The 22,183-nt window shown below is 35.1% G+C and overlaps 3 protein-coding genes and 1 long non-coding RNA gene across 6 annotated transcripts; 2 read left to right on the plus strand and 2 right to left on the minus strand.

Annotated features, from left to right (window-relative positions):
- Positions 1-1,178: 1,178 nt before the first annotated feature.
- On the plus strand, positions 1,179-6,554 carry DEG8 (Trypsin family protein with PDZ domain-containing protein). Its single transcript, XM_012229303.4, has 13 exons — positions 1,179-1,545; positions 1,981-2,105; positions 2,846-2,928; positions 3,031-3,129; positions 3,317-3,383; positions 3,871-3,946; positions 4,082-4,148; positions 4,586-4,803; positions 5,136-5,203; positions 5,438-5,517; positions 5,660-5,746; positions 5,882-5,989; positions 6,241-6,554. The coding sequence occupies exons 1-13, from the start codon at positions 1,373-1,375 to the stop codon at positions 6,367-6,369; spliced, it is 1,380 nt and encodes a 459-aa protein (XP_012084693.1). The 5' UTR covers positions 1,179-1,372; the 3' UTR covers positions 6,370-6,554.
- Positions 6,555-7,391: 837 nt separating this feature from the next.
- Positions 7,392-8,162, minus strand: LOC110010556 (uncharacterized). Its single transcript, XR_002285540.3, has 3 exons — positions 8,007-8,162; positions 7,898-7,915; positions 7,392-7,530 (listed from the first exon to the last, which is right to left on the minus strand). It is a non-coding gene; the product is annotated as an uncharacterized LOC110010556 (long non-coding RNA).
- A 155-nt stretch (positions 8,163-8,317) lies between these two features.
- LOC105644058 (ATP-dependent RNA helicase) lies at positions 8,318-12,023 on the plus strand. Of its 2 annotated transcripts, none has more exons than XM_012229301.4 (3): positions 8,318-10,942; positions 11,093-11,163; positions 11,583-12,023. In XM_012229301.4, exons 1-2 carry the CDS (start codon positions 8,553-8,555, stop codon positions 11,145-11,147), a joined length of 2,445 nt encoding a protein of 814 aa, XP_012084691.1. In that variant the 5' UTR covers positions 8,318-8,552; the 3' UTR covers positions 11,148-11,163; positions 11,583-12,023. The 2 variants fall into 2 exon arrangements, with proteins under 2 accessions (XP_012084691.1, XP_012084689.1); XM_012229299.4 differs by having other exon boundaries at positions 11,667-12,023.
- A 480-nt stretch (positions 12,024-12,503) lies between these two features.
- Positions 12,504-19,789, minus strand: LOC105644184 (uncharacterized). 2 transcript variants are annotated; one of them, XM_012229459.4, is made up of 13 exons: positions 19,550-19,789; positions 18,705-19,216; positions 18,425-18,491; positions 17,673-18,077; positions 16,076-16,206; positions 15,863-15,971; positions 15,583-15,728; positions 15,397-15,470; positions 15,170-15,287; positions 14,853-15,055; positions 13,506-14,707; positions 13,133-13,401; positions 12,504-13,028 (listed from the first exon to the last, which is right to left on the minus strand). In XM_012229459.4, exons 2-13 carry the CDS (start codon positions 19,211-19,213, stop codon positions 13,001-13,003), a joined length of 3,261 nt encoding a protein of 1,086 aa, XP_012084849.2. In that variant the 5' UTR covers positions 19,214-19,216; positions 19,550-19,789; the 3' UTR covers positions 12,504-13,000. The 2 variants fall into 2 exon arrangements, with proteins under 2 accessions (XP_012084849.2, XP_037491761.1); XM_037635833.2 differs by having other exon boundaries at positions 13,506-14,710.
- Positions 19,790-22,183: the final 2,394 nt, after the last annotated feature.

Consider the following 22,183-nt stretch of genomic DNA (forward strand, 5'->3'; position numbering starts at 1 on the left):
ATTGCTCTTTTTATTTATATAATCCATTTGTATAATGAAGCAAATATATTTATGTTTTGCCTGGAAATTAGAATAGTAATTTAGTGATATCATTATTTGGATGCCTATTTGGGTAAATATCCTTTATGTTTGTGTGTCTAGGGCATATGCATAATTTATTATTCTTTTTTTTTTTACTTACCCTATACATTTACTGGTGCAAGTGCAGATATGTCTTTTTATGAACATTTGGGTAAAGAAAACGTTGTTCCTACGCTTTCCTTTATCGGGGTAAGGATTTCTCATCCCTTTCTATATTTTTTCCATCTTCAAGATTAATTTTTTTTTCTTTCTAAATATTTTTTTTTTTTAAAAAAAAAAAATCTTCTTCTTAGATTCTTTAAATTATCATAAATTCAAATTTAAATTTGTTGGCTAAGATGGTTTATTAATTATATTTTATAAAATTTGAAAAAATAATTCTTTTTTATTTTAGTTGATTTATTATTTGTAGATTAAAACTATAAAGAGCACTTTGATCCAATATACGAGTAGAGAAAAACAGAGAAGCATGGAGATTTTTTTTTTTTCATATGGCTACATACGAGAGTTCTTCATGTATTTACAAATATTACGAGTCTTCTATTTATTGGGATCCTATTTGAGTAAGAATTTGAATTTTATAAGGAAATTAATTATAAGAGTTAGCTCATATTTTATACGATAAATCAATTACTATACTCAAAATTATTTTGAAAGTGAGGATAGAACTGTTGTATGTGATGATTTCGGTGGAAGTTTGATATGTTTAATCTTTATTTTAAGACTTTTTTGAATCAAATATGATACCCATGAAATATTAATTAATTCTTGTGAAAGTCAAAATTATTAAAATTAACGAAATGGAAGTAGTAATCATTATTTATTTAAGAATTATGCCATCTAAAATTACTTTCGAGATGGAATCCAGAACCGGACAATTCAATTTATATCCATTCTTTTTTCAAAAATGAAAAATTTTGGAGAATTTTCAGAAATGGGTTGAGATTCCTGGGTTCTGTGCAAACTCATATCCACTCTGGCGAGATAGGGTGGAATATTATTGCCAAGCAGAAAAACATAATATGGGCTATTGTTGGCCCAACTATTAATTACTCATATTGTTGGAATCCATTTTGGCAAATGAACGTCTAACGAGCTTCAACCCAGGAAAGAAAGAAAGAAAAGAATCCATTAACTGTCGTTGCTGTAGCTAGCTTACCCTTATCTTCTTGCCTCGCATTTCTACTTTAAAATCCCTATCCACCTTCTAAATCCAATCCCCGTTAAACCCATTTCTCAAGATTTTTTTTAAAAAGTTCATTTTCATTATATTAATACATAAGAAATCGACATGCAAATGTTAGCATGCAATTCTTGGTCTTTACGAAAATCTTCATTCCATGGAATCATTATTGTCCCAAGACGCTTCTTCTTGGGCCGCCGGCAGCGGTTGTCTTCTCTCTCTTTTTGCTCCGATGATTGCGATAGTGATGCCTTTTCTTCCCACTCCATATCCATTTCCAGGTCACCATTGCATTCTCTTCTTTTCTTTTTGTTTTTTCTCTAACCAGCCTTTGAGTTCTATCTTGGCTTTTGGTAATTAGAGACAATATGAATGTAGGGAAGTTGGAATTATGAGAAATAAAGTTTTTTTATCATTGTATTGTACAGGAAAGACATCTGCCAGTCTTAATTAGTCTAATTCTAGTGAATCAAGATACTGATATGATGAAGTTAGTTAGTGACTTGGCGGAAACTTTGTATTATTGAAAAGTAATGAGTTCAATCTTCACTTTTTAGAGCATCAACATGGATAAGTTGGGTGTAACGATTGACAATTGTAGGGATTGATAAGTAAACTGAACTGGTCCAATAACCAGGAGATTCATCACTAACTTCTATCATCTGCCAATTGTTTATAATATTAACTGTTGCAAATTCTTACCTTTGGTTGTTTAGGGCTGTTAGAGATGGTACCGAGTTTGTGCGTGAAGATCTCAAAAGTTGTCTTGTGACAACACGGCGAATGTTGATCTCAAGTCTGTTCATGTATCTTTGGTATTTTCCTACAAGGTACTTATCAGGTCCGCACAATTCAGCTTGAAATTTGCTTGAGGCCTTACATAGTGTAATTCCAATTGTTACATTCTAATGACAATATCTTCCAGGAAATTTGTCACTTTGTCTTACTGAATGTTAGGGACTAAATGAGAGAAATTTGTCAGTGTTTGAAACATACTACCTGCAATTTCTTGGTAACTGAAATTAAGTGAGGTTATTTCACAAAAGGATAAATAAACAAAAAATTTTAATGTGAACTCAACTTGTTAATGCTGTGTATATAGCAGGTATGATGAGTGCCAGAAGTTTAAGGAAATGTATCTCAGGAAATTTTAATGATACACCATTTAGGCAGATTCCATTTAGGGATCTGGTCATCTGGCGACTAGTGGCTGGCTGAGTTTGTTCTTCAGAGGTATTGGGATAATGAAGTGGCTCTAATAGATAATGGCTGGCCCGCATTTAATGTATCTAGTACCCGTTCCACTTGATAGAGAGCTTTTTGTCATTTGAGCTTATAAAATGTTTAGTTGGTCTGGTCCTTTGTTTCCAACTGAATTCAAAATCAACACCACATATTATTCCACATGTCTTGAACAAATAATGTGTCACTTTTCTGGTCCAACATTTTAATTAGTCTTCCATTTAATCATATTGGTCAGTTTGTCATAAACTTTTTGCTGGTTTGTGGTTGCATTTGTACTTATCAGCAAATTCTTGCTGCCCGTGTGATAAATGTTAAATTGTTGATAAATGATAATAGCCCAAGCACTAGGGGATCCATCTGTGACAGTTGAAGAAGTAACTCCACCAGTTTTTCCTTCTGGGGCACTCTTCCCTACTGAGGTTCATTTTCAACTATATCAGCAAGTTCTTATTTTTTATAGTAAGTGTTTCATTAGTTACTTTCATATTCGTATGGTGCTTATACCATGAGCTACTTGGCAGGAAAGAATTGTTCAACTATTTGAAAAGAACACATATACTGTTGTCAACATTTTTGATGTTACATTGCGCCCGCAACTAAATGTAACAGGTGTAGTTGAGGTATTTTTGCACTCAAATGTTGTCTCTTTACTCAGTTGATTTGCCTGAATTAAAAGAAAAATTTTGTAGAAATCTAGAAATCTGACAATGTCATGAAATTTTGACAGATTAAGCATTAAAAAACCATCGCTGATGTTTATTATAGTTGTTTTATATGTAAATTAATTCCTGGTGTACTCATTTGCAGATTCCTGAAGGCAATGGCTCTGGAGTAGTTTGGGATGGATGGGGACATATTGTCACAAATTATCATGGTAAGAACTATATATGGCTCAGGGAACCAAATTCTTCTCTATTAATAAATTAGCTAATAGGATAATAGGAGTCCTGGTCTTGTGGTTAGTGTGATTTGTGGTGATCTACTCTATTGAGTTAAATCATAGAACTTTTTTCTTTCCGATTATATTATGGAATATTTCTGCTTTTCTCTGATATATTCTGTGTTTTATCGAATCGTTACGATTGGTCAAAACACAGCAAGTAGTTTCTTCATGAGCAAACATACTGAAGTTTTCCATGTCTCTTTTTTTTCCCATTTTCGTTTTGGTTTACCATATTGAGGTCTTTGTTTCTTTCTCCTTCTGTTTTTGTTGCTTCGTGTTTGGGAATGAAAAGCAATCTTGTTTGGTATACAGTAGATGCCAACAAAATATTTCAATTTGATTAGATGCTGGTAACTCCTTTTAAGAAATTGAATGGACTGAATTGCAAAGCTAATTGTTCTTTCTTTGTAATTTCTAGTGATAGGCAATGCTCTTTCAAGAAATCCAAGCTCTGGGCAAGTTGTTGCACGAGTTAATATTCTTGCATCCGAAGGGTGAGATTTATGGTGCCCTTTGACTTTCTGTGTAAACTGAACTGCATTACTTGGTTTACATGGTTTTCACAGACAGGAAAACCTTTTATAGTTTTTGTTGCATGCAATTTTATCATTTTTGTGGTTTTCCAAAAGGGTACAAAAGAACTTTGAGGGTAAATTGATTGGTGCTGACCGTGCGAAGGACCTTGCGGTCTTGAAGGTATTTCTTGTCCCTATGCTTTTTCTTCTATTTTTCAAAATTCTACTCTTAATTTTTAGAAATTTCCATAATCTGTTGCCCATGTTTTGTGATATACTATCTATGACTAGGAATACGTCAGACATGTCAATTAGCTAAACTATGCAAAATGATTGCGTACCCACTTCTAGTCTTTAGTGTCCTGTCCATGGTATAACCAGACTCATGTAGATTTCTGGGGCTTCTATTGTGTGATATTGGTGCCCATTCATTTGTTGATTGCTTTGCAGTTCTGTATAGTGTCTACTAGTTTATCACTGACTAAATTTACAACTATAATTATCATTGCTATTTCATTATGCTCACCCTGGCTGGAACATGCAGTTTTCTTTTTGTAGAGCCACTTTTGAGTACAGCATTTTTTTGTAATTTGGGTCTGAACATCTTTGCAATTCCAGGTAGAAGCACCAGAAGACCTGTTGAGGCCAATTAAGGTGGGACAATCTGCTTCTCTAAAAGTGGGACAACAATGTCTTGCAATTGGTAATCCATTCGGATTTGACCATACCCTTACTGTTGGGGTAATCAGTGGATTGAACCGAGATATTTTTAGTCAAACTGGAGTCACAATTGGTGGTGGAATTCAAACGGATGCAGCCATTAACCCAGGGAATAGGTTAGTTCTCAGCAATATCAAGGCATATGTTCTAAGCAATGCATTAATTATATTTATAAGAAATTGAATAAATATGCATTATAAATTTGTAACCATGAAATGCTTAATAATGATTTACATGGAAAAAAAATTAGTCAAAACACACCTGTTTATATGTAATTATATATTAACATGAGCCATCATATCCTGAGACTTTTTGTTATTTTGGATTTCATTATTTTAGATATTCAGGAAGTGTACCAAAAAAGTGTACAATGTATCAGTGAAAATAAATATCCCTCTTAATTTTTGTGCTGCTGCTGTTTTTTTGTGGTTTCTTTTTGTTGTGGCAGTGGGGGTCCTTTACTGGATTCTAAAGGAAATCTAATTGGAATTAATACAGCAATTTTTACTCAAACAGGTAAATCTTGTGATAAAGTTTCATTTTATTTGTATAAACATAATCTAATTTGAAATAATGTAGATGATATTCTTTTTTGACTAATTTTGCAAACAGGTTTTCTCATTATTTATATGCATATTTTCACTTTTTCATATGTATGCTTTCATGATGTCACTCGATTAAAGAATGATATTTTTATACTAACCATGTGCCTTCCATTTGAAATTTAACGGTTGTATCTTTTTTCTGCAGGGACATCAGCTGGGGTTGGATTTGCTATCCCTTCCTCAACGGTCCTCAAGATTGTACCTCAATTAATTAAGTTTGGTAAAGTAAGTTATTTTGCTATTATTAATGTTAGTTTACATTCTCACACTTTGAGCAGTGTAGTTTTTTGTTTCTTTATAAAATTTTGTCAATAAAGGGTGAAGATGACACTTTAAGTAACTAATTAATGAGGTTCATCTTTGTTAGGTTGTTCGAGCTGGTTTAAATGTGGAGATTGCTCCTGATCTGATTGCAAATCAACTCAATGTTCGAAATGGAGCTCTTATCCTGCAGGTATTGTGTTGGATACATACACATCGAAAGATTCCTAATTTTTCTCTTTCTAAATATTATTCTCCATAACATCGTGCAGAATTTTGCTTTCAGGTCATTTATTTACTTGTTTAAATTTGCTTTATGGTGCCATAGGTTCCAGGGAATAGTCTTCCAGCAAAGGCTGGTTTACTTCCAACTACAAGGGGTTTTGCTGGAAAAATTGTTCTTGGGGATATTATCGTTGCAGTGGATAACAAACCTGTGAGCTCCCTGTTACTAGAACTGCTCTTTTGCCTGTTTGTCCAGTCTATTCTCATATCTAGAAGCTGTATGATTATTCATTACTGATGCAAGCTGTTTTCGGACCTGTTTTGAACATGTGATGAGTTTAGACTCGCAATATTTCGATACCTCCCCTTATTCGATTAGGAATATGCTCCAGTTAACTACTATATGTTCTTATAAAAAAGGTTCATATTGTAGCTGAGATATTTATGTTTCTCCTTCTTCAGGTTAAAAACAAAGCAGCGCTATACAAGGTGTTGGATGATTACAGTGTGGGAGACACAGTAATGTTGAAGATTCTAAGAGGTGGTGAGAATTTAGAGCTACCTATCACGCTGGAGGAGAAAAGTTCTTGACATTGGATTTACTATTATTCCTCTGTATATCTGTTAATTTGTTATATATCAAAAAATAGATTAATTGTACGAAAGGAAAAGAATTGTGCACATGGGGATCTTTAAGGGAAGTGACTGTGAATGGGTTTGTGTTAATATGCTAAAATCTAACTGGTTCTTGATGAGAGAGTCTCTGATTTTACTCATTTTCTGCAAAAGAGAGGGAAAAGTTTCCATTCTAATTTGTGAACGACAGAAAAATTCCCAGTCGCCTGCAGTCTGCAGATGAGAAGGAAAATTTTCCTTAGTTAGGAAATTGTTGACATTTGTTTCTAAGTTCCAATGACGGTCGCCCCCTTGTACTTCATATTAGTTTAGCTATGCTGGAAGAACCCGCCATTAGTTAAATTAGAAAGGAAGTTGGTAATTGCTACAGGAAACGAGCTGTCGTTCCTGTGGATTAAGACACTGAAAGCAAGACAAATTAACAAATGCAAGGCCCAAATACAATATCCAACTAAATAATGACTTGACTGATCGTTTTTGGCGTTTGGTTAATATGCTTCAAGCGATAGGTCACATGAAACGAAATGTCAAAACGAAGAGAAGGAAACAAAACTTCAAACGACGAAGAAGACAAATGACTGTCCGTTTCTGTGATTTAGATATAGGATAATGTTAGATTTAGTGTCTGAATTTTAAAATGAAGAAGAAGGCAAATAACTGTCCGTTTCTGTAATTTAGATATAGGATAATGTTAAATTTAGTGTCTGAACTTTAAAATAATGAAAAAGGCAAATGATTATCCGTTTCTGTGATTTGGTGTGTCTGATCGGAAAACACTATCAATTTGGTGAATTTTTTAAAAATTTTCAATAAAGTGTCTCCATTTAAATTAGTTTGCCGGAATGATTCTTTTGCCGGAATAACAGAGTCGCACTTGTGGATCTCACTTTTATACAACTTCTCGACACGTCAGATCCACGTGTAATAGCACTTTTCTTGCTTTGCCACAGAATCTGACATCGCCACCAACCACCCACACTGTAGCATCTCCTTTTGCAACCCCAGGCATGTCTATCCGTAGAAACAGACCGCCATCACTTGTTGGTTTTGCTTCAAATGCTTCCCTTGACCCCTTTCTTACATATGGGTTATCCTCTATGGTTTGACTAGACTCATCTGTCAAGATCCATCACAACTTGTTTAAGCAACTATTCCCCAGATTAATATGCCCATTTGTAAATAAATTGGTGAGGAAACGGAAATAAACCGGAATAAAGGGTTTTCTTAGCAGCAAAAGTCTCCAAGGCTTTGTAGAACCGTGAAAAGAAATCTATGAAGAAACTAATCAAAATATTATATATATTAAGAAAGAAAAAACGAGAAAAAAGGAAACAGAGAGAGGTATGATTATGCAAAGTTCTTAGCAATAGACTTAAACCCATTTAAGCAAAATCATATATGAAGCTCAAGTTAAAATTAAAAATCTAATAAAAGAGTATGAACAGAAAAAGAACCAAGAAGGATTGTGTAAAAACTTGAATACCTGGAGAAGGCCTTTTTCCTACAAACACAAACATATAACGCGAACGCTCAGAGTAATCTGAAGAGAGCAGAGACAAATTAAAGCAACAAATCACAAAAATTTATTTTACCTTAATTGGGAGTAAAGTCTTTCCAGTGGATCAGTGTTGTTGATTTGGTATGACATATAGCATTACAAAGTTCACATCTGTTTAATGAATTTTTGTTATCCTATTAGGTGGTTATATAGTCATAGTTTCAATGTAAAACATGAGTGCTCCATTAATTATTATAGACAAGTAAAATAAAACCTACCTATTTTTCTATAAATAGAATGAAGCAAGACATTCTTCAACGACGTCGTCTATCCTTGGGCAGACAAGCGGGTTTATCGAATCAGGATACTGCTTGAACTTGAACTTGATCCGCGTTTCATTCGGATCCTCTGCACAACTTTGAAATTTACTAGAACCTGCCAAGGTTTAGGGTTTATGGTGGCTTAACCCTGTCCGCCACTTTCTCTCCTTTTCTTTTCCTCCCTCTTCTCCCTTCTTTCTCTCTTTCTCCATGAGAAAACCAATTTGGTCCTCATTCAGGTAAGCTCCATAAATTCCTCTACACGCACAAAAATAGAATTTATTTGGATTTTGCCTTTGTTTGAAAGTTGGTTTTTTCTAATGGCACGAGGCCCTTTTGCTTTTCTATTTCGAGCTTGTGCATCAAAAAGAAACGTTTATAGGGCTAGGTTTTCACTCTCGAATCAAAAGTTCCAATCTTTAAGACAATTGAACAACTGTGCGTTAGAAACTCATCAATTTAATCCTCCTTTTGATGTGCCTTTTCGTCAGTTCTCTACAAGTTTGATAGATGTAATTCATTCCCAGTTGCCTTCAAAGAACATGAATTTTACCTTTTCTAGTCCCATTAACGGGAGGAATTTTTGTTCATCACCCCTGGATGGGGTTGATGAAAATAGTGGCAGTGTAGAATTAGAAGAGAATAGTAATGTGGATTCTTTAGAAAGTGTTAGTTTTGGAGGTGTTAATGAGAATGCAATTGAAGATGGAGTTGGTGGTGTTAAAGAGAGTATTGTTCTTGATTCAATGACTGTTGAAGAGGAAAATGATAACCGAGATATGGGTAGCAACAAAAATATAAGGAAAGAGGATTTGCAATTTCGTGATCCCGTAGATATATATAGTGAGCTTCGAAGTCATGAAAAGAAGGATAAGCTGAAACCGTCTGATTGGCAGACCTTAGAAGAAATATTCAATTATTTTACCAATTCAGGATGGGCTGCAAATCAAGCTCTTGCAATTTATATTGGCATGTCATTTTTCCCTACTGCTGCTCATAAGTTTAGGAATTTTGTCTATAAGAAATGTTCATCTGAGCTTGCTTCGTTCTTGGTTTTGCTTGGTCCATGTGATGCTGCTGTTAGGTTCCTTTTTCCCTTATTCGTTGAATATTGCATAGAACAGTTTCCTGATGAGATTAAGAGGTTTCATGCTATGGTTGAGTTCGCGGACCTTACAAAGCCACACACATGGTTTCCTTTTGCACGGGCAATGAAACGAAAAATTATATATCATTGTGGTCCAACAAATAGTGGTAAAACTTATAATGCATTGCAACGATTTATGGAGGCTAAGAAGGGTGTTTATTGCAGTCCACTCAGGCTTTTGGCAATGGAAGTTTTTGACAAGGTGAATGCCCATGGGATTTACTGTAGTCTTCATACAGGGCAAGAGAAGAAAAATCTACCATTCTCAAACCATGTTGCTTGTACTGTGGAAATGGTTTCAACTGATGAATTGTATGATGTGGCTGTCATTGATGAGATCCAGATGATGGCTGATCCGTTCAGAGGTTATGCATGGACAAGAGCTCTGCTCGGTTTGAAGGCTGATGAGATTCATTTATGTGGAGATCCGAGCGTCTTGAATATCGTCAGAAAGATATGTTCGGAAACCGGTGATGAATTGCTTGAAAACCATTATGGCAGGTTCAAACCATTAGTGGTTGAAGCAAAAACCCTGTTGGGAGATCTTCGAAATGTTCGATCTGGGGACTGTGTGGTTGCATTTTCAAGAAGAGAGATATTTGAGGTAAAATTAGCAATTGAGAAGCATACTAAGCATCGCTGTTGTGTTATTTATGGTGCCTTACCACCAGAGACTCGAAGGCAGCAAGCTAACTTATTCAATGATCAAGATAATGAATTTGATGTGCTGGTTGCAAGTGATGCTGTTGGGATGGGTCTGAATCTCAATATTAGAAGAGTAGTTTTTTATAATCTCTCAAAATACAATGGTGACAAAATTGTTGCAGTTCCAGCATCACAGGTGAAGCAGATTGCTGGAAGAGCAGGCAGGAGAGGAAGCCGCTACCCAGATGGACTCACCACCACCCTGCATTTGGATGATCTGAATTACCTGATTAAGTGTTTAAAACAACCTTTTGATGAAGTAAAGAAGGTGGGTCTCTTTCCTGTCTTTGAGCAGGTTGAATTATTTGCTGGGCAACTTCCAAATGTTACTTTTCCCAAGCTGCTTGAAAAGTTCGGTGAAAACTGCCGTCTTGATGGGTCATACTTTTTGTGTCGGCATGATCATATAAAGAAGGTAGCAAATATGCTGGAGAAGGTCCGGGGATTATCTTTAGAAGATCGTTTCAACTTTAGTTTTGCTCCTGTCAATCTGAGAGACCCAAAAGCTTTGTACCACCTCTTAAAGTTTGCCTCTTTGTATAGTCAGAAGGTCCCTGTGGGGATTGCAATAGGCATGCCAAAGGAATCTGCTCAGAGTGACTCAGAGCTTCTCAATCTTGAAACAAAGCATCAAGTTCTTTCCATGTATATGTGGTTGTCTCATCAGTTTGAAGAGGAAACTTTTCCATTTGTGAAGAGGGCTGAGGAAATGGCAACTGAAATTGCAGATTTGTTGGGTCAATCTCTCATCAATGCTCGCTGGAAACCAGAATCTAGGCAGGGAAGGAAACCAAGCTCTCAGAATAAGGAAGTTACTGGTTATCAAAGGCCTAAGTCACTCATCAAAAGATCTAAAGAGTAAGTTGGTTGGTGGAGGCACAGAACATTAATTCGATGGTGATGATTCTAATACTATAGGGCCATCTGTATTGAGTTGTGGCTTAATTTTAGACATACTGGTATTGATTAAATCCCTGGATGCCCTTACATTTCTTTTGTTACTTGCAGGAGAAGAAAAGAGAGAGACTCACTTCGAAAAAGTTCAGAGGAGGTAACAGCATAATGAAGCAATCATGCAGGTATTAATCTAGTACACTACAAAAAAAGGAAGATGGATGGTAGGGGAGGAGTTTGGTGGTCAGATTACCTTTGGAGATGCACTTGATTAATAGCTCTTCCTCGTCTGATCAATTGCATGCCATTGTCTGATTTATTTTAGTAGTTACATTGAATGTGTACATTATAGAGACTAACTTTGGGGGTGAAGGAATGTTATTAGATTTACTCTCAAAATTGTCTATATCTTGGTTAATTAGAAAAGCATGCTTGACAATTGGAGAATTATATGCTTAGATGTTCTCTTTTTCAAAGTAAAATATAAATTATTTGCTTTTCAAACTCCTTGTACATAATTCCTGCCATTACAATGAGTCTTGAATTTTGATTTATTTTAATTTTCTTTAATAAAAGCAACATGTTTTATGTGTTCTGGTTGTAGATGCTGGTTGGATATTGGAAGTATGAAGAACTGATCAAATGATCTTGTACATCCTGATGAATCTTAATTTTGGTCTATTTGTAGACTCGATCATCTTCCAATCCAGAGTCACAGACGGATGTGTGCATGAGTTTTTTAGCCTCAACTTGCATTATACAGCTGAAAATATGCCCTTGAGTTTTGGTAGGGGCAGAGGATCAAGGATGGATGGTCGGTAACTCGGTAACCCAAGGGTCTGTGAGTGGGTGATGAAAGGAAATTCTAGCCCTTTGTACCACAGCAAATGCAAGCTCGTACGCTTTATTGAGGTCATATTTCAACTCAGAGATCACATATGAAACTTGATATAGTAAATTTTTGTATTTTATTCAAATAGGGAGCTCGTGTATCCACTTTCTCTGTGATATATATATAAAATCCTCTCTTTTATGAGTTATGTTATTAGAGATCTATTGCTATTCCATGTTATGTTTAATGCAATTGCTATGAGAGAAAAACCTTTCTAAAGCAAGGGCCTTGTAATTTGAGCATGTGCCCATGTCCATGCCTAAGAGTATTTTAAACTCACTAAAATTAAAAAAAGGCCATGGATTGATTATGATTCCACCAAATTGCGCTTGTAAAGATTGCTTGCAGTTTCACTATTGCATATCCAAAAACCATGGCACTTCTAAGCTCCATCAATTGTCTATGCTCAACACAAATAAGAAAAGAAAGCACTAATTGCAGTTATGATTGTTACCGAAGGAATCTGAACAGCACATAATCTAATATACCCAACTCTTCATTATAATAATATCAGATGATGTATTCAAGTGAAGACGGGGAAAATGAGTACTTTTTGAAACGGAAACACAAGCAAACACTATCATGGGCTAGCTAGGTAAGGACAATTGGCTAGAGCTACTGTAGAAGAGCAAATCCTAAAACAAATATGATACATTCATCCAGTTTGTCATATGCCGGTACAGTCAATGACAGTAATAAAGGAGAAGAAGAAGCAGCAGCATTCAAAAACATCCATTCTAGGCATTGTAGCCATGATTCAGAACTTTACACTAGCCCTAGCATTACAAAGCAAAGAAAGGACTTGGCATCCAAAAACTTGTGTTATAGAACTATACATGCTCGTCAAACTGCATGTCAGAAGAAATCAGTAAATGGGTGAAAGGGGTTGACAGTTGCCTAAGGCAACCACACTTACAATGTCACTCAACTCTGTTTCACCACAAAAGAACATCAGAGTTCTGTGGAGTAATCTGTTTTGTACAAATTTTCAGATTAAGAGGAATAGTCGGCTGATCACACTTACGCACTTACTATGACCACCTCCTTTTTTTTTTTGGTCCATTTACTTCTGCTTTAGCCTTCTATTTATGCAGAGAGTAGCTGCAACAAAATATCCAATTGGCTGGGTCTCAAAAGAGATCTCTCTTCTTGGACAAACTACAAAGGGTGAAAATAGAGACATCAGACGTAATACAACTGAAACAAAATTCTTGAATACATACATACAAACATACACACATTGTGTTTCAAAGTTGACTTACTTTCTTATGTAATCAGAAGTAAAAGGTGGGAACTCAATGAGGGCTGTGTTATCTGTGGTATAATGGTGATCTTGCCATGAGATCAAATCTATTTTCTGTACTTTGACATCACACACCACACATTTGTGCTCAAAATTGAAGGGCGTCTGCGTGATCTGTGGTTTACAGTCAGCACACCACAACAAGTGCTGGCATGGAAAGTTGGCCCACAACAGCCTATGCTGGTTGCAACTAAAGCACCTTCCTTGCACAATGCTTGCCTTGTAGTTCTGCATATACCACCCAGCAATTCTTATTTTATGCAAATGCTAACCCAAGCATCATAATTACATTGCAAAATTAAGTAGGCAAATCTCATTAGTATAGTACTCACATCGTAGAAATCAAATTCACGAAGAAAGAAGACAGATGAATTATTCCTTTTTCTGGAAAGGGATTCCAAAACCACATGTTGCTCTAGCGGCTGGGGCTTCATTGCTTTAAACTCCTCGCCCAGTTCACCTCCATGAACAGGATCTCCTGCTCCACTATCAGATTCACCATATAGCCATGGTCTATCATGAAAGGTTGGGTCTGGCTCTAAAAATTGAAGAAAAAAGGAGGTCACACTATCTGCTGAGCCCTCTGGATTCTCATCAGACATTTGATGGGACAACTTAGAGCTGCCATCAGTCGAGTCATCATTCTCATTAGACAACAATTGAACATCCAGAAAGCCAGATTTACTTTCGTTAGTATCTCCATTACTGCTGCTGTCAGTTGCATGAGAAGACTGAATGTCTATCTTTGGAGGTTCAAGTGGCTGATGGTGAGACTTATGAAGGCTAGGAAAAAGTATCATGTGATTGGCAGGTTTCTGTTTTCCCATTCGCGCAAACTCAATGCGGCAAAGGTCTGGGAAAGATCTCATGAAATCACTGAGCTTTAGGAAACCAAGAGAGGTGTGATCCAATTCTAGGCCAAAAGCAGCCCTGAAATCTGCTTTCAGAGATGAAAGAGCATATTCTCCATCCCTCTTTACTACCTGCTTTAAAAAGTCGGGGAGCCACTTCCTGAAAGTTCTGAGCCATGTTGGCATGTTTTCCTTGTACATTCGAGATTCATCAGAAAATGTCCTCTGCTGATCACAGATTAATGCATCAGCCCACGATAATGGCTTAGATTTAGCCTCTTCTGTGGTCCTACAACTAGCCATCTCTTTTTCAGTCTTCTCACTGGGCACGTCCTCTTTTGCCATTATTTCAGGTGTCATCCACTCCGCCATCTCCTTTAAACTCTTCACCTCAGGGGTCCGCTCTCGTGGTAGATGCTGGTCATTCTGTTCTTGTTCATCTTGTGAAGGTGACTTCTGAAGCTCAGCCAGTAAAAGGCATTTCGGCAGTGCACTTTTGATCTCAACTTGCTTGCCCATAAGAGCAACATAGTGTGCTTCAACAGCAGCTGAAACAGATTTCTTGTGTTTAAAGGTTACAAATCCAAATCCTCTGGATTGTATCTTATCTCCTGTTTGAACTCCAACAATTTTCGCATCATCCACCATACCAAATTTCTCTTCAAAAATTTTTTGCAATGAATCTGCTTTTGGAGAATTAAAGAACAGAATGACCACACAAAACATGAAAACAAATGGAAGTTCTTCAATTTCAATAATCATCACTCCATAATTAAAGTTTAATATGACTTAAAATGTAATGGATAAGAATTCTGATGGGTTCCTAACCAGAATCCAAAGACAGAGGCAAGCCTCCTACAAAAATTTTCCGGTCAAGGTCCTGTGCAGTGGATGAATTAATTGTGTCTGTTTCATGCTTCTTCTGCCTAAGCTCCTCTCCACTGTGCGCATAAAAGCACTTACTGCCTCTAGCACATCCAGTAGGATAATTAAAGTATTTGCACGCCTCTATCTTTGTACTTGAGCAAGTCCTATTAACCACAAGTGGCAGAAAAACTATGAAACTGGGAAGACAGAACATATTTGTGTTTGTGTACAATCTCATAATGACCATTGAGTTTTCATGGGTTAAACAAGTTTGTCACCTGTTAATAGTGTTGCCTTCATCACTCATGGTCAAAAGCTCTTCATATGTCTCTGCGATCACCTCATTTCCTTGTAACCATGCAGTATATTTCTGTCTAACGGGGAGAGCGCAATTTGCTACACATTAAAATGAGGCACATGAGACTGCATGTAGTAACATTAAGTTGTTCCATTATTTACTTTTGTCTTAATAAAATCTTTGAACATGTGTAGCAGTTCAACTTACTGAGACTAATATTTGTTGCATTAAGCAAGAACCGCATCTCTTGTGACTCTGCTAAGTCCACTGGTCTTTGCTTACTGTGAAAATGTGATTATAATTCAACAAAGAAAGGTGTTTTTGACTAAATGGGCTAAATGAAGTGTGGCGTGCGTCATGTGTGTGTGTGTATATATATATATAGTTCCTAACCGCAAATTAAAGACTTCTGTGCTAGCTCCCCATCGCAAAAGAATCTCAACACAATCCTTACAGTCATTCTTCACTGCAAAAAATAATGGGGTTTCTTTTGTTTCTGTTTTGGAGTTGACACTATCAGGGTCTTCCGATAAAAGGACCTGTCAGCTCAAAATCACAGCAAATGTCAAGGATAGCAAATTCAACTGTAAAATTTTTACATATGTCGCCAAGAATAAACTTGAATGCAGGCAAAATTGGGAAAGGAAATCCTTAGACAGGTATATGTATATACCTTAAGTGCCTGTGAATTACCATTCGCAGCAGCAATGTGGACTGCAGTTAGCCCCAGTTTGTTTTTTTGGTTCACTCTAGCACCATGCTTCAGCAGGAGCCACATAATCCTGAAACGACAAGAAAGTTTATAAAAAGGGTTCCCTCATGCCCATGGCTGTGCGCTGGCTTGTGTGTGCATGTGAAGGAGGGGAAGACGAAGAGAAATAGAGACTTGATCTGCTGAGAACACGATCCTTTGGATGCCTTGAGACACCAATGAAGAGCAGAGTTCCCTTCAGTATCCACATCATTGATGTCCATGTTGGTCTTCATAAGCAATTCAATGATTGCTTCATCTAGAGCCTATGGGAATGACAAAAGTCCACAGTTACACACTGCAAAATTTCCAGTTTCTGGTAACATGGTATATTGCACTTCCCTATTCTAGTGTTGAAAACATAATCTGGGTAATGTATTACTTATTTAATTTCCTGCAATCTTTATATAGCTCTGTCTTGGATTGCGTTTTTTGATTGCTTACTTAATATGACAGACAAGAGTTCATCAAGTTCAGGGGCATGTGCATGATATAATAGAAATTAAGCAGAGTATAGGAAAACAGGCTGAATTAAGCTGAAAAGTATACGCATTATGAGAAGTGATAAATTAGGACTAGAGAGAATTAAGTGTAGGATTTTAACTCTAGATGTGGAGAATGACATGCAGTCTAAACGGCTGTCTATGGCAGATGCACATAAAAGGGGGAGTAAGTGTTCCAAAACTTTATGCCCTCGCATTGTTCCAGGTAAGTTCTAAACTAGCGAGCATTTCTAATTTGTACAAGTCCTTTTATATATATACACACACATATTCAGTGATACTGTTATACAGTTAAGACAGACAATCTTCTAGGTTGTTGAAGAAACACTACCGCGAAGATGATTGTCTGGCTGGCCATGCTTTTATCACAGTGGCTTACACAGAACAAATGCAAATGAAAAGAAACCACAGCTCGCTGAAGTGAGCTAGGCATGGGCACCAAGTCACAAATTACAGTTTGGACTACGACATGATTCTGAAAATGTTAGTGACGCCAGATATAGAGACTAATAACCATATGAATAATGTCGTGGTGATAGACGTGGCAAGCACTCAAAATATCAGCTTATTGTGAAATTTTAGTTCTTACATCATTATGAAAGAAAAATATTAGATTTTGAGAAATTGAATTTTTTTTTTTTAGAGAACCAGGAGATAGATACATGACAAGGCCATGGCAATTTTTTTTTTTAAAAAAAAGCATAATATAATAAAATAGTAACTAGAGTGTATAAATTTGAAAATTTTATATGAAAAATGTACTAATAAATTGATAGATTCATCATTATAAGGAATAGAATAGTTTAAATTAATTTTTAAATATTAAAAGGAAATATATATATCTCATAATTGTGTCCGTAGTATAAATAAAACACCCAACTCTCTTGGACAGGTAAAGGCGTCACTGTGTCCAGTCCACCACAAACTCTGTTGAAAGAATTTGCAAGACATTGTTTTTTGTCATTCGTCATTATAAACGGTTAAATCCAAAAGCAGTTGGATATCGTGTGGGGCCGCGGATTTACGAAAATGCCCACTGTCCACAAAGAAAATTATCTGACTTGGCACAGACGGTTTACGATTGCTACTTGCTAGGGCATCAGTGTCCATTTCTTAATTCCAATGCACAACGACATGGATTATCCGTATGTTCTGTTATTCTTTAATTCTTTTTTTTTTTTATTGCTCTTCATCATCATCAATAAAAGAAATAAAGCAGCTATTCTCACCAGCGACGCCAAGATCAAGGGTGACGTCACCCTTTTGTCCGTACAACTGGCTTGCGCAACGGCGCCGAATAGCTGAAGCAGCTCAATCACGCAAAGCAAAAGCTTCCTTTTGCCGGTACTCTCGCTCTTGCTAGGAGCAAAGTTCCGTTTAGCGGCTTTGGGTGGGGTTGCACTTTCAGCACGGCCAAGACCCAATGCCTCTCTGATCACGCACTCGTAAATGGTAGTCTTCTCTTTGGAATTTAAATCAGCATTGTGCAACTCCAACATCGATTCATTTACTTTCTGTGCCGCTACTACAAGCAAACAAGCTATATCCACGACGCGCCCTTCCATGGCGCTCGCATACGCCACCTCTTCGATCTCCTTTGTCTTCTCACTAAGAAGCTTTATAGCGGTGAAATCCTGTAGAGAAAACAGTCAATTAGTCGATGAGAAAGTGATTATTTTTCAATAAATTTAATGAGTTGTGAACAAATAGGTTAAAAAAAAATGTTTGGCAGCTTAGGAATTGGATTAGAAATTAGAATCCACCTCATTCATGGCCTCTCCTTATTAGTTAAAATAAGGTATTGGACATCGTTTGACCTTAGTCATTACTCTCCCTTTTTCTTTATTTTCTTTTCTAAAAAAAACTATTAATTATTATAGAAAGTTCGAAGTTCTATATTTTTCATTAAAAGAAAAGGTTCCATATAAAAATATTCACTTTTTTAGTGTTTTCTTCTACCGCTTTCGTACCAAAATAATACCTTTTCACTAAGCTGATCGACTAACTCTTCAACGGAGTTATCTTCCGAGCTCCAGATCACATCCAATCTGAAGCCACAAGCAATCAATTAAGTCAAAATTCTCCATCAAAAATATGAAAACAATTAGAGCACAGAGAACAGAAGTTTTAGAATAAAGCGGAGAATAGAAAAAGCAGCATTGCCAAATGAGGCTAGTTCTCTTGTATGATTGATAAAATAAAGCTAAACTTTTACCTTTCTGTTCAAAAAACGAAAACGACGTTTTTCTTTTGGACGTTACCTGGTTCTCGACAGGGATAGCTCCAGAGGTAGCAGTCCGCGTCCGTCTCTTGTCTTCAGGTCCGTACGGGAGCGTTTCTTTAGCAGCAACTCCACGCAACGCGCGGAATGAGACATGGCCGCCTTGTGCAGCGGTGACATCCCATCAGAATCCACCTCATTTACCAACGGAACGACTCCTAGCTCGCCGCTAACCAGAGACGTAGCGCAGTCGACAGAATCAAACGAGCAGCAGAGGTGGAGAAGCTTGGAGACAATTATTCGATCCATTGTGGAGAAGTTCTTAGAATCAAGGAGAAACCTTGAGAGAGAATTGAACTGCGCCTTGTCATCATGTATGATTGATTTAATCAGGCTCGTTTCGAACTCAGTAGCGCTATTAGCTTCCTTCTCGTGAGATTTCAAGCTTTCAAGACCATAATCTTCATTTGATGGGGCTTTTGCACCATAAGGAGAATAGACACTTTGTTGAATCGAGTTGGCTACGTCCATGAGTGAATGTCTCAGCATTTCCTGCAAAATTCGAGTAATTCCGAGTCAGTAGCTTCACTAGAAAACGATTAATGATAAAGAAACGAAGCGCTCTAGGAGAACCTAATTATTTCCCTACAAAATCTTGAAAAACAGTGTAAAAACTCTTGATAAAAGTTATAAATGCACAAAATCAGACGAGAGACCGACTTAGAAACTCATGAAAGAATTTTCTCGAGAAAAATTCATAATTTTCTAGAAAATTTTTGGCAAAGTTAGTGTAAAAGCAGTTTTGAAACTTCAAATTTCCAGAAAAACTAAGACCGAAATGTGAATCATTTTAAGCGAAAACCAAAGAATGATCATAGTTCATACATCATAGTAAGTCTCTCGCAACAGATCCGTCTCCGAATCCCTAATTTGAGCTGGAAATATATTCTTCAAAAACTCCCACACACCTTAAGACCACAACAAATCGAGTACTGAACCAAAGCATTTCAATGGAGAAGCAAAGGAAAACAACAAACAAACCCTAACATTCAGTACAAGATCAATATCACCATCAGAGAATCAAAAAAGAGCGGTTGGCTGGTTTTTAATGGAACAGAGACTGATACGGAGATGGAAACGAACTGAGCTGACAGTGAGTGCGTGGCCAGGTACTTATAGAGCGGATTTTAGTATGTACTGAATGAAGAGGACAAGGATTTTAAATATCTATAGTCAAAAATGCCCCAGCATGTTTTCGAATTTTACGACTGCGTATTGCAAGGTAGTGGGTAACGAAGGAAGGGTAGTTTACGAAACAAGATCGATAAAAATCCAATGCTCGTAGGCCTTCGGCCTTGTCCATAAAGTGTAGACGAAGTATAATGAACGAATGATATGTCGAATGTGTCAAAAAGGGATTGGCTAAGGTGGGCCTCCACCTGAGGCGTTACACGAAACGACGAATCTACTACAAAACGATAGAGTTCACCATTTCAGTTAACTCAATAAATTTAATACGTTCAATAGTTAGGTAAAAGATATTAGCCGCAAGTTGTGACTAATATTATCAAGTCACTGAACATCTGTTTTTTAAAAGGCAATCTAAAAAAAAAAAAAAATTTACAAACTCTATTTGTCCAAAATTATAAATCATTTTAGAATTTTATATAGAGAATAAGAAAATAATTAATTATCTTAAATTATACTAAAAAAATTAAGGTAATTTATCTTAAAACCAATAGTAACTTTTAAAGATAGTTATCGTACTTAATATAAACTAGTCTTATATCTACGTCATGCACGATTGTATAATTTTTTATTTTTTTAATTAAATTGAATGTAATTTTCAAGAAAATTGTTTTAATTTATATTTGCGTTGAATAATTTGTTTATATATTTTTAATTAAATGATGGAAAGTAAAATTATAAGTTTTTTTTTTAATTCTCAAATATATATTAAACTGAAATATTAATTAGCACAATTAATTATTATAAGTAAATTATTATTATTCAATTGATATATTTAGTTAATTATTTATTTTTTCTTTTGAAATTTTCATATATTTAAATTAAATGAAGTATAAAAGTATTTAATCTTAATGAAATAAATTTTGGTGAATTGAAATTAATATTTTAATTCTATCTCTTAATCTAATTATATTATTTAATAAATTTTTATTAACTATGACTCTGTTATAACTCCATATGTTCTTTTAAAAGGATAAAAACTATTTAATTAAAAACTTTATATTTATTATATATTAATTATAATGAAATCTTATTAGTTCAACTATAACTACATTATTTAATAAAAAATATCAAATTTTTATTTAAATATAAAAGATATTAATTGTAATGAAAAATAAAATATCATGTCATCACTTTTATATTTTAATATATTATTGTATAAGTATTTAAGTCTTAAAAATTATATATTTATATAGATAAGAGTTATATTAAAAAAACATAATCTATTACTCTTTAAAATATTCAAACGATTTCGATTTATGATAAAACAGTCACTTTTTAAACAACTTATATTTTGAAAAATAATAATAATAATAAAATGGAATGGGGTGAGTACAAAAACTATATTTTTCTTTAAATGTTAGTAAGTATTGGTATTTATTAATATTCAAAGGCAAAACTTAAATGGGGCTACACCAGAAAAGGACCAATATAATATTCTAATTCCATGTGATTTATTTATTTATTTATTTATTTTTGTATTCTGCATGCATCCCTCATCTTTTTTGGGGTATTTCATTTTCTTCTAATTTTCTGTTTTCAGGAAAAATGATGATGTTAAACATGTGGCATTATTCCTTTTGCTGCGCCTTTTTAACATGAAAAAGACAAACCAGAGGGAAATTTTCCAATTAAAGTATTCTATTTGAAAATTATACTAATATTGGTGGGTTAATTTTTGTTTTAATACAATTTAACTCAAACTACACTACATTTTTAATTTTGCTATTATTGAATTTCAATTTATAAGTTTAAGTATAACCCCTTAATATCTCAGTTGTATTAAATTAAAATTTTATTTTAGAGCAAATTATGATCATTTTTTATTTTAGGGTCATTGAATTATTTTTTTATCAAAAAAATAAAAGACTATTTTCACAATTTTAAAAAGATAAAAATTTCAAAAAAAAATTGAAGATTGGAATACAAAATGAAAATAACAAAAACTAAAGAATTCAAGACCAAAAGGAGGAAACTTGATTTTTATAATACTTTTTTTTGGGTCTATTAAATTTTTTTTCAAATAAAATAAAAATTGCTTTCACATTTTTAAAAGACAAGAATTCAGAAATAAAAAAAATGAAATTAGGAAAACAAAATAAAAAAAATATGAAAAACTGAAATTCATGACTAAAATGGGTAAAAAGTATGAGGTATTTTTCATTTTTTCACTTTTGCATATTTTTATTTTTAAATTTTTATCTTTCAATTGGAAATTACTAAAAGTAATGCAAAAATAGGAAATAAATATATTGTCACGACCCGATTCCA

The sequence above is a fragment of the Jatropha curcas genome, chromosome 4, assembly GCF_041381405.1.
Source record: "Jatropha curcas cultivar XTBG-Jc1 chromosome 4, XTBG_Jcur_1.0, whole genome shotgun sequence".
Lineage (NCBI taxonomy): Eukaryota > Viridiplantae > Streptophyta > Magnoliopsida > Malpighiales > Euphorbiaceae > Jatropha > Jatropha curcas.

Coding starts and splice junctions, on each gene's coding strand:
- DEG8 (XM_012229303.4), top strand. CDS start 1,373: ATGCAAATGTTAGCATGCAATTCTTGGTCTTTACGAAAATCTTCATTC. Junction 3,384..3,870: donor TATTGTCACAAATTATCATG/GTAAGAACTATA, acceptor TGTAATTTCTAG/TGATAGGCAATGCTCTTTCA. Junction 4,149..4,585: donor AGGACCTTGCGGTCTTGAAG/GTATTTCTTGTC, acceptor TTGCAATTCCAG/GTAGAAGCACCAGAAGACCT.
- LOC105644058 (XM_012229301.4), top strand. CDS start 8,553: ATGGCACGAGGCCCTTTTGCTTTTCTATTTCGAGCTTGTGCATCAAAA. Junction 10,943..11,092: donor CTCATCAAAAGATCTAAAGA/GTAAGTTGGTTG, acceptor TGTTACTTGCAG/GAGAAGAAAAGAGAGAGACT.
- LOC105644184 (XM_037635833.2), bottom strand. CDS start 19,213: ATGCTGAGACATTCACTCATGGACGTAGCCAACTCGATTCAACAAAGT. Junction 18,078..18,424: donor TCGATCAGCTTAGTGAAAAG/GTATTATTTTGG, acceptor TTTTCTCTACAG/GATTTCACCGCTATAAAGCT. Junction 13,029..13,132: donor ACTTCTGATTACATAAGAAA/GTAAGTCAACTT, acceptor CACCCTTTGTAG/TTTGTCCAAGAAGAGAGATC.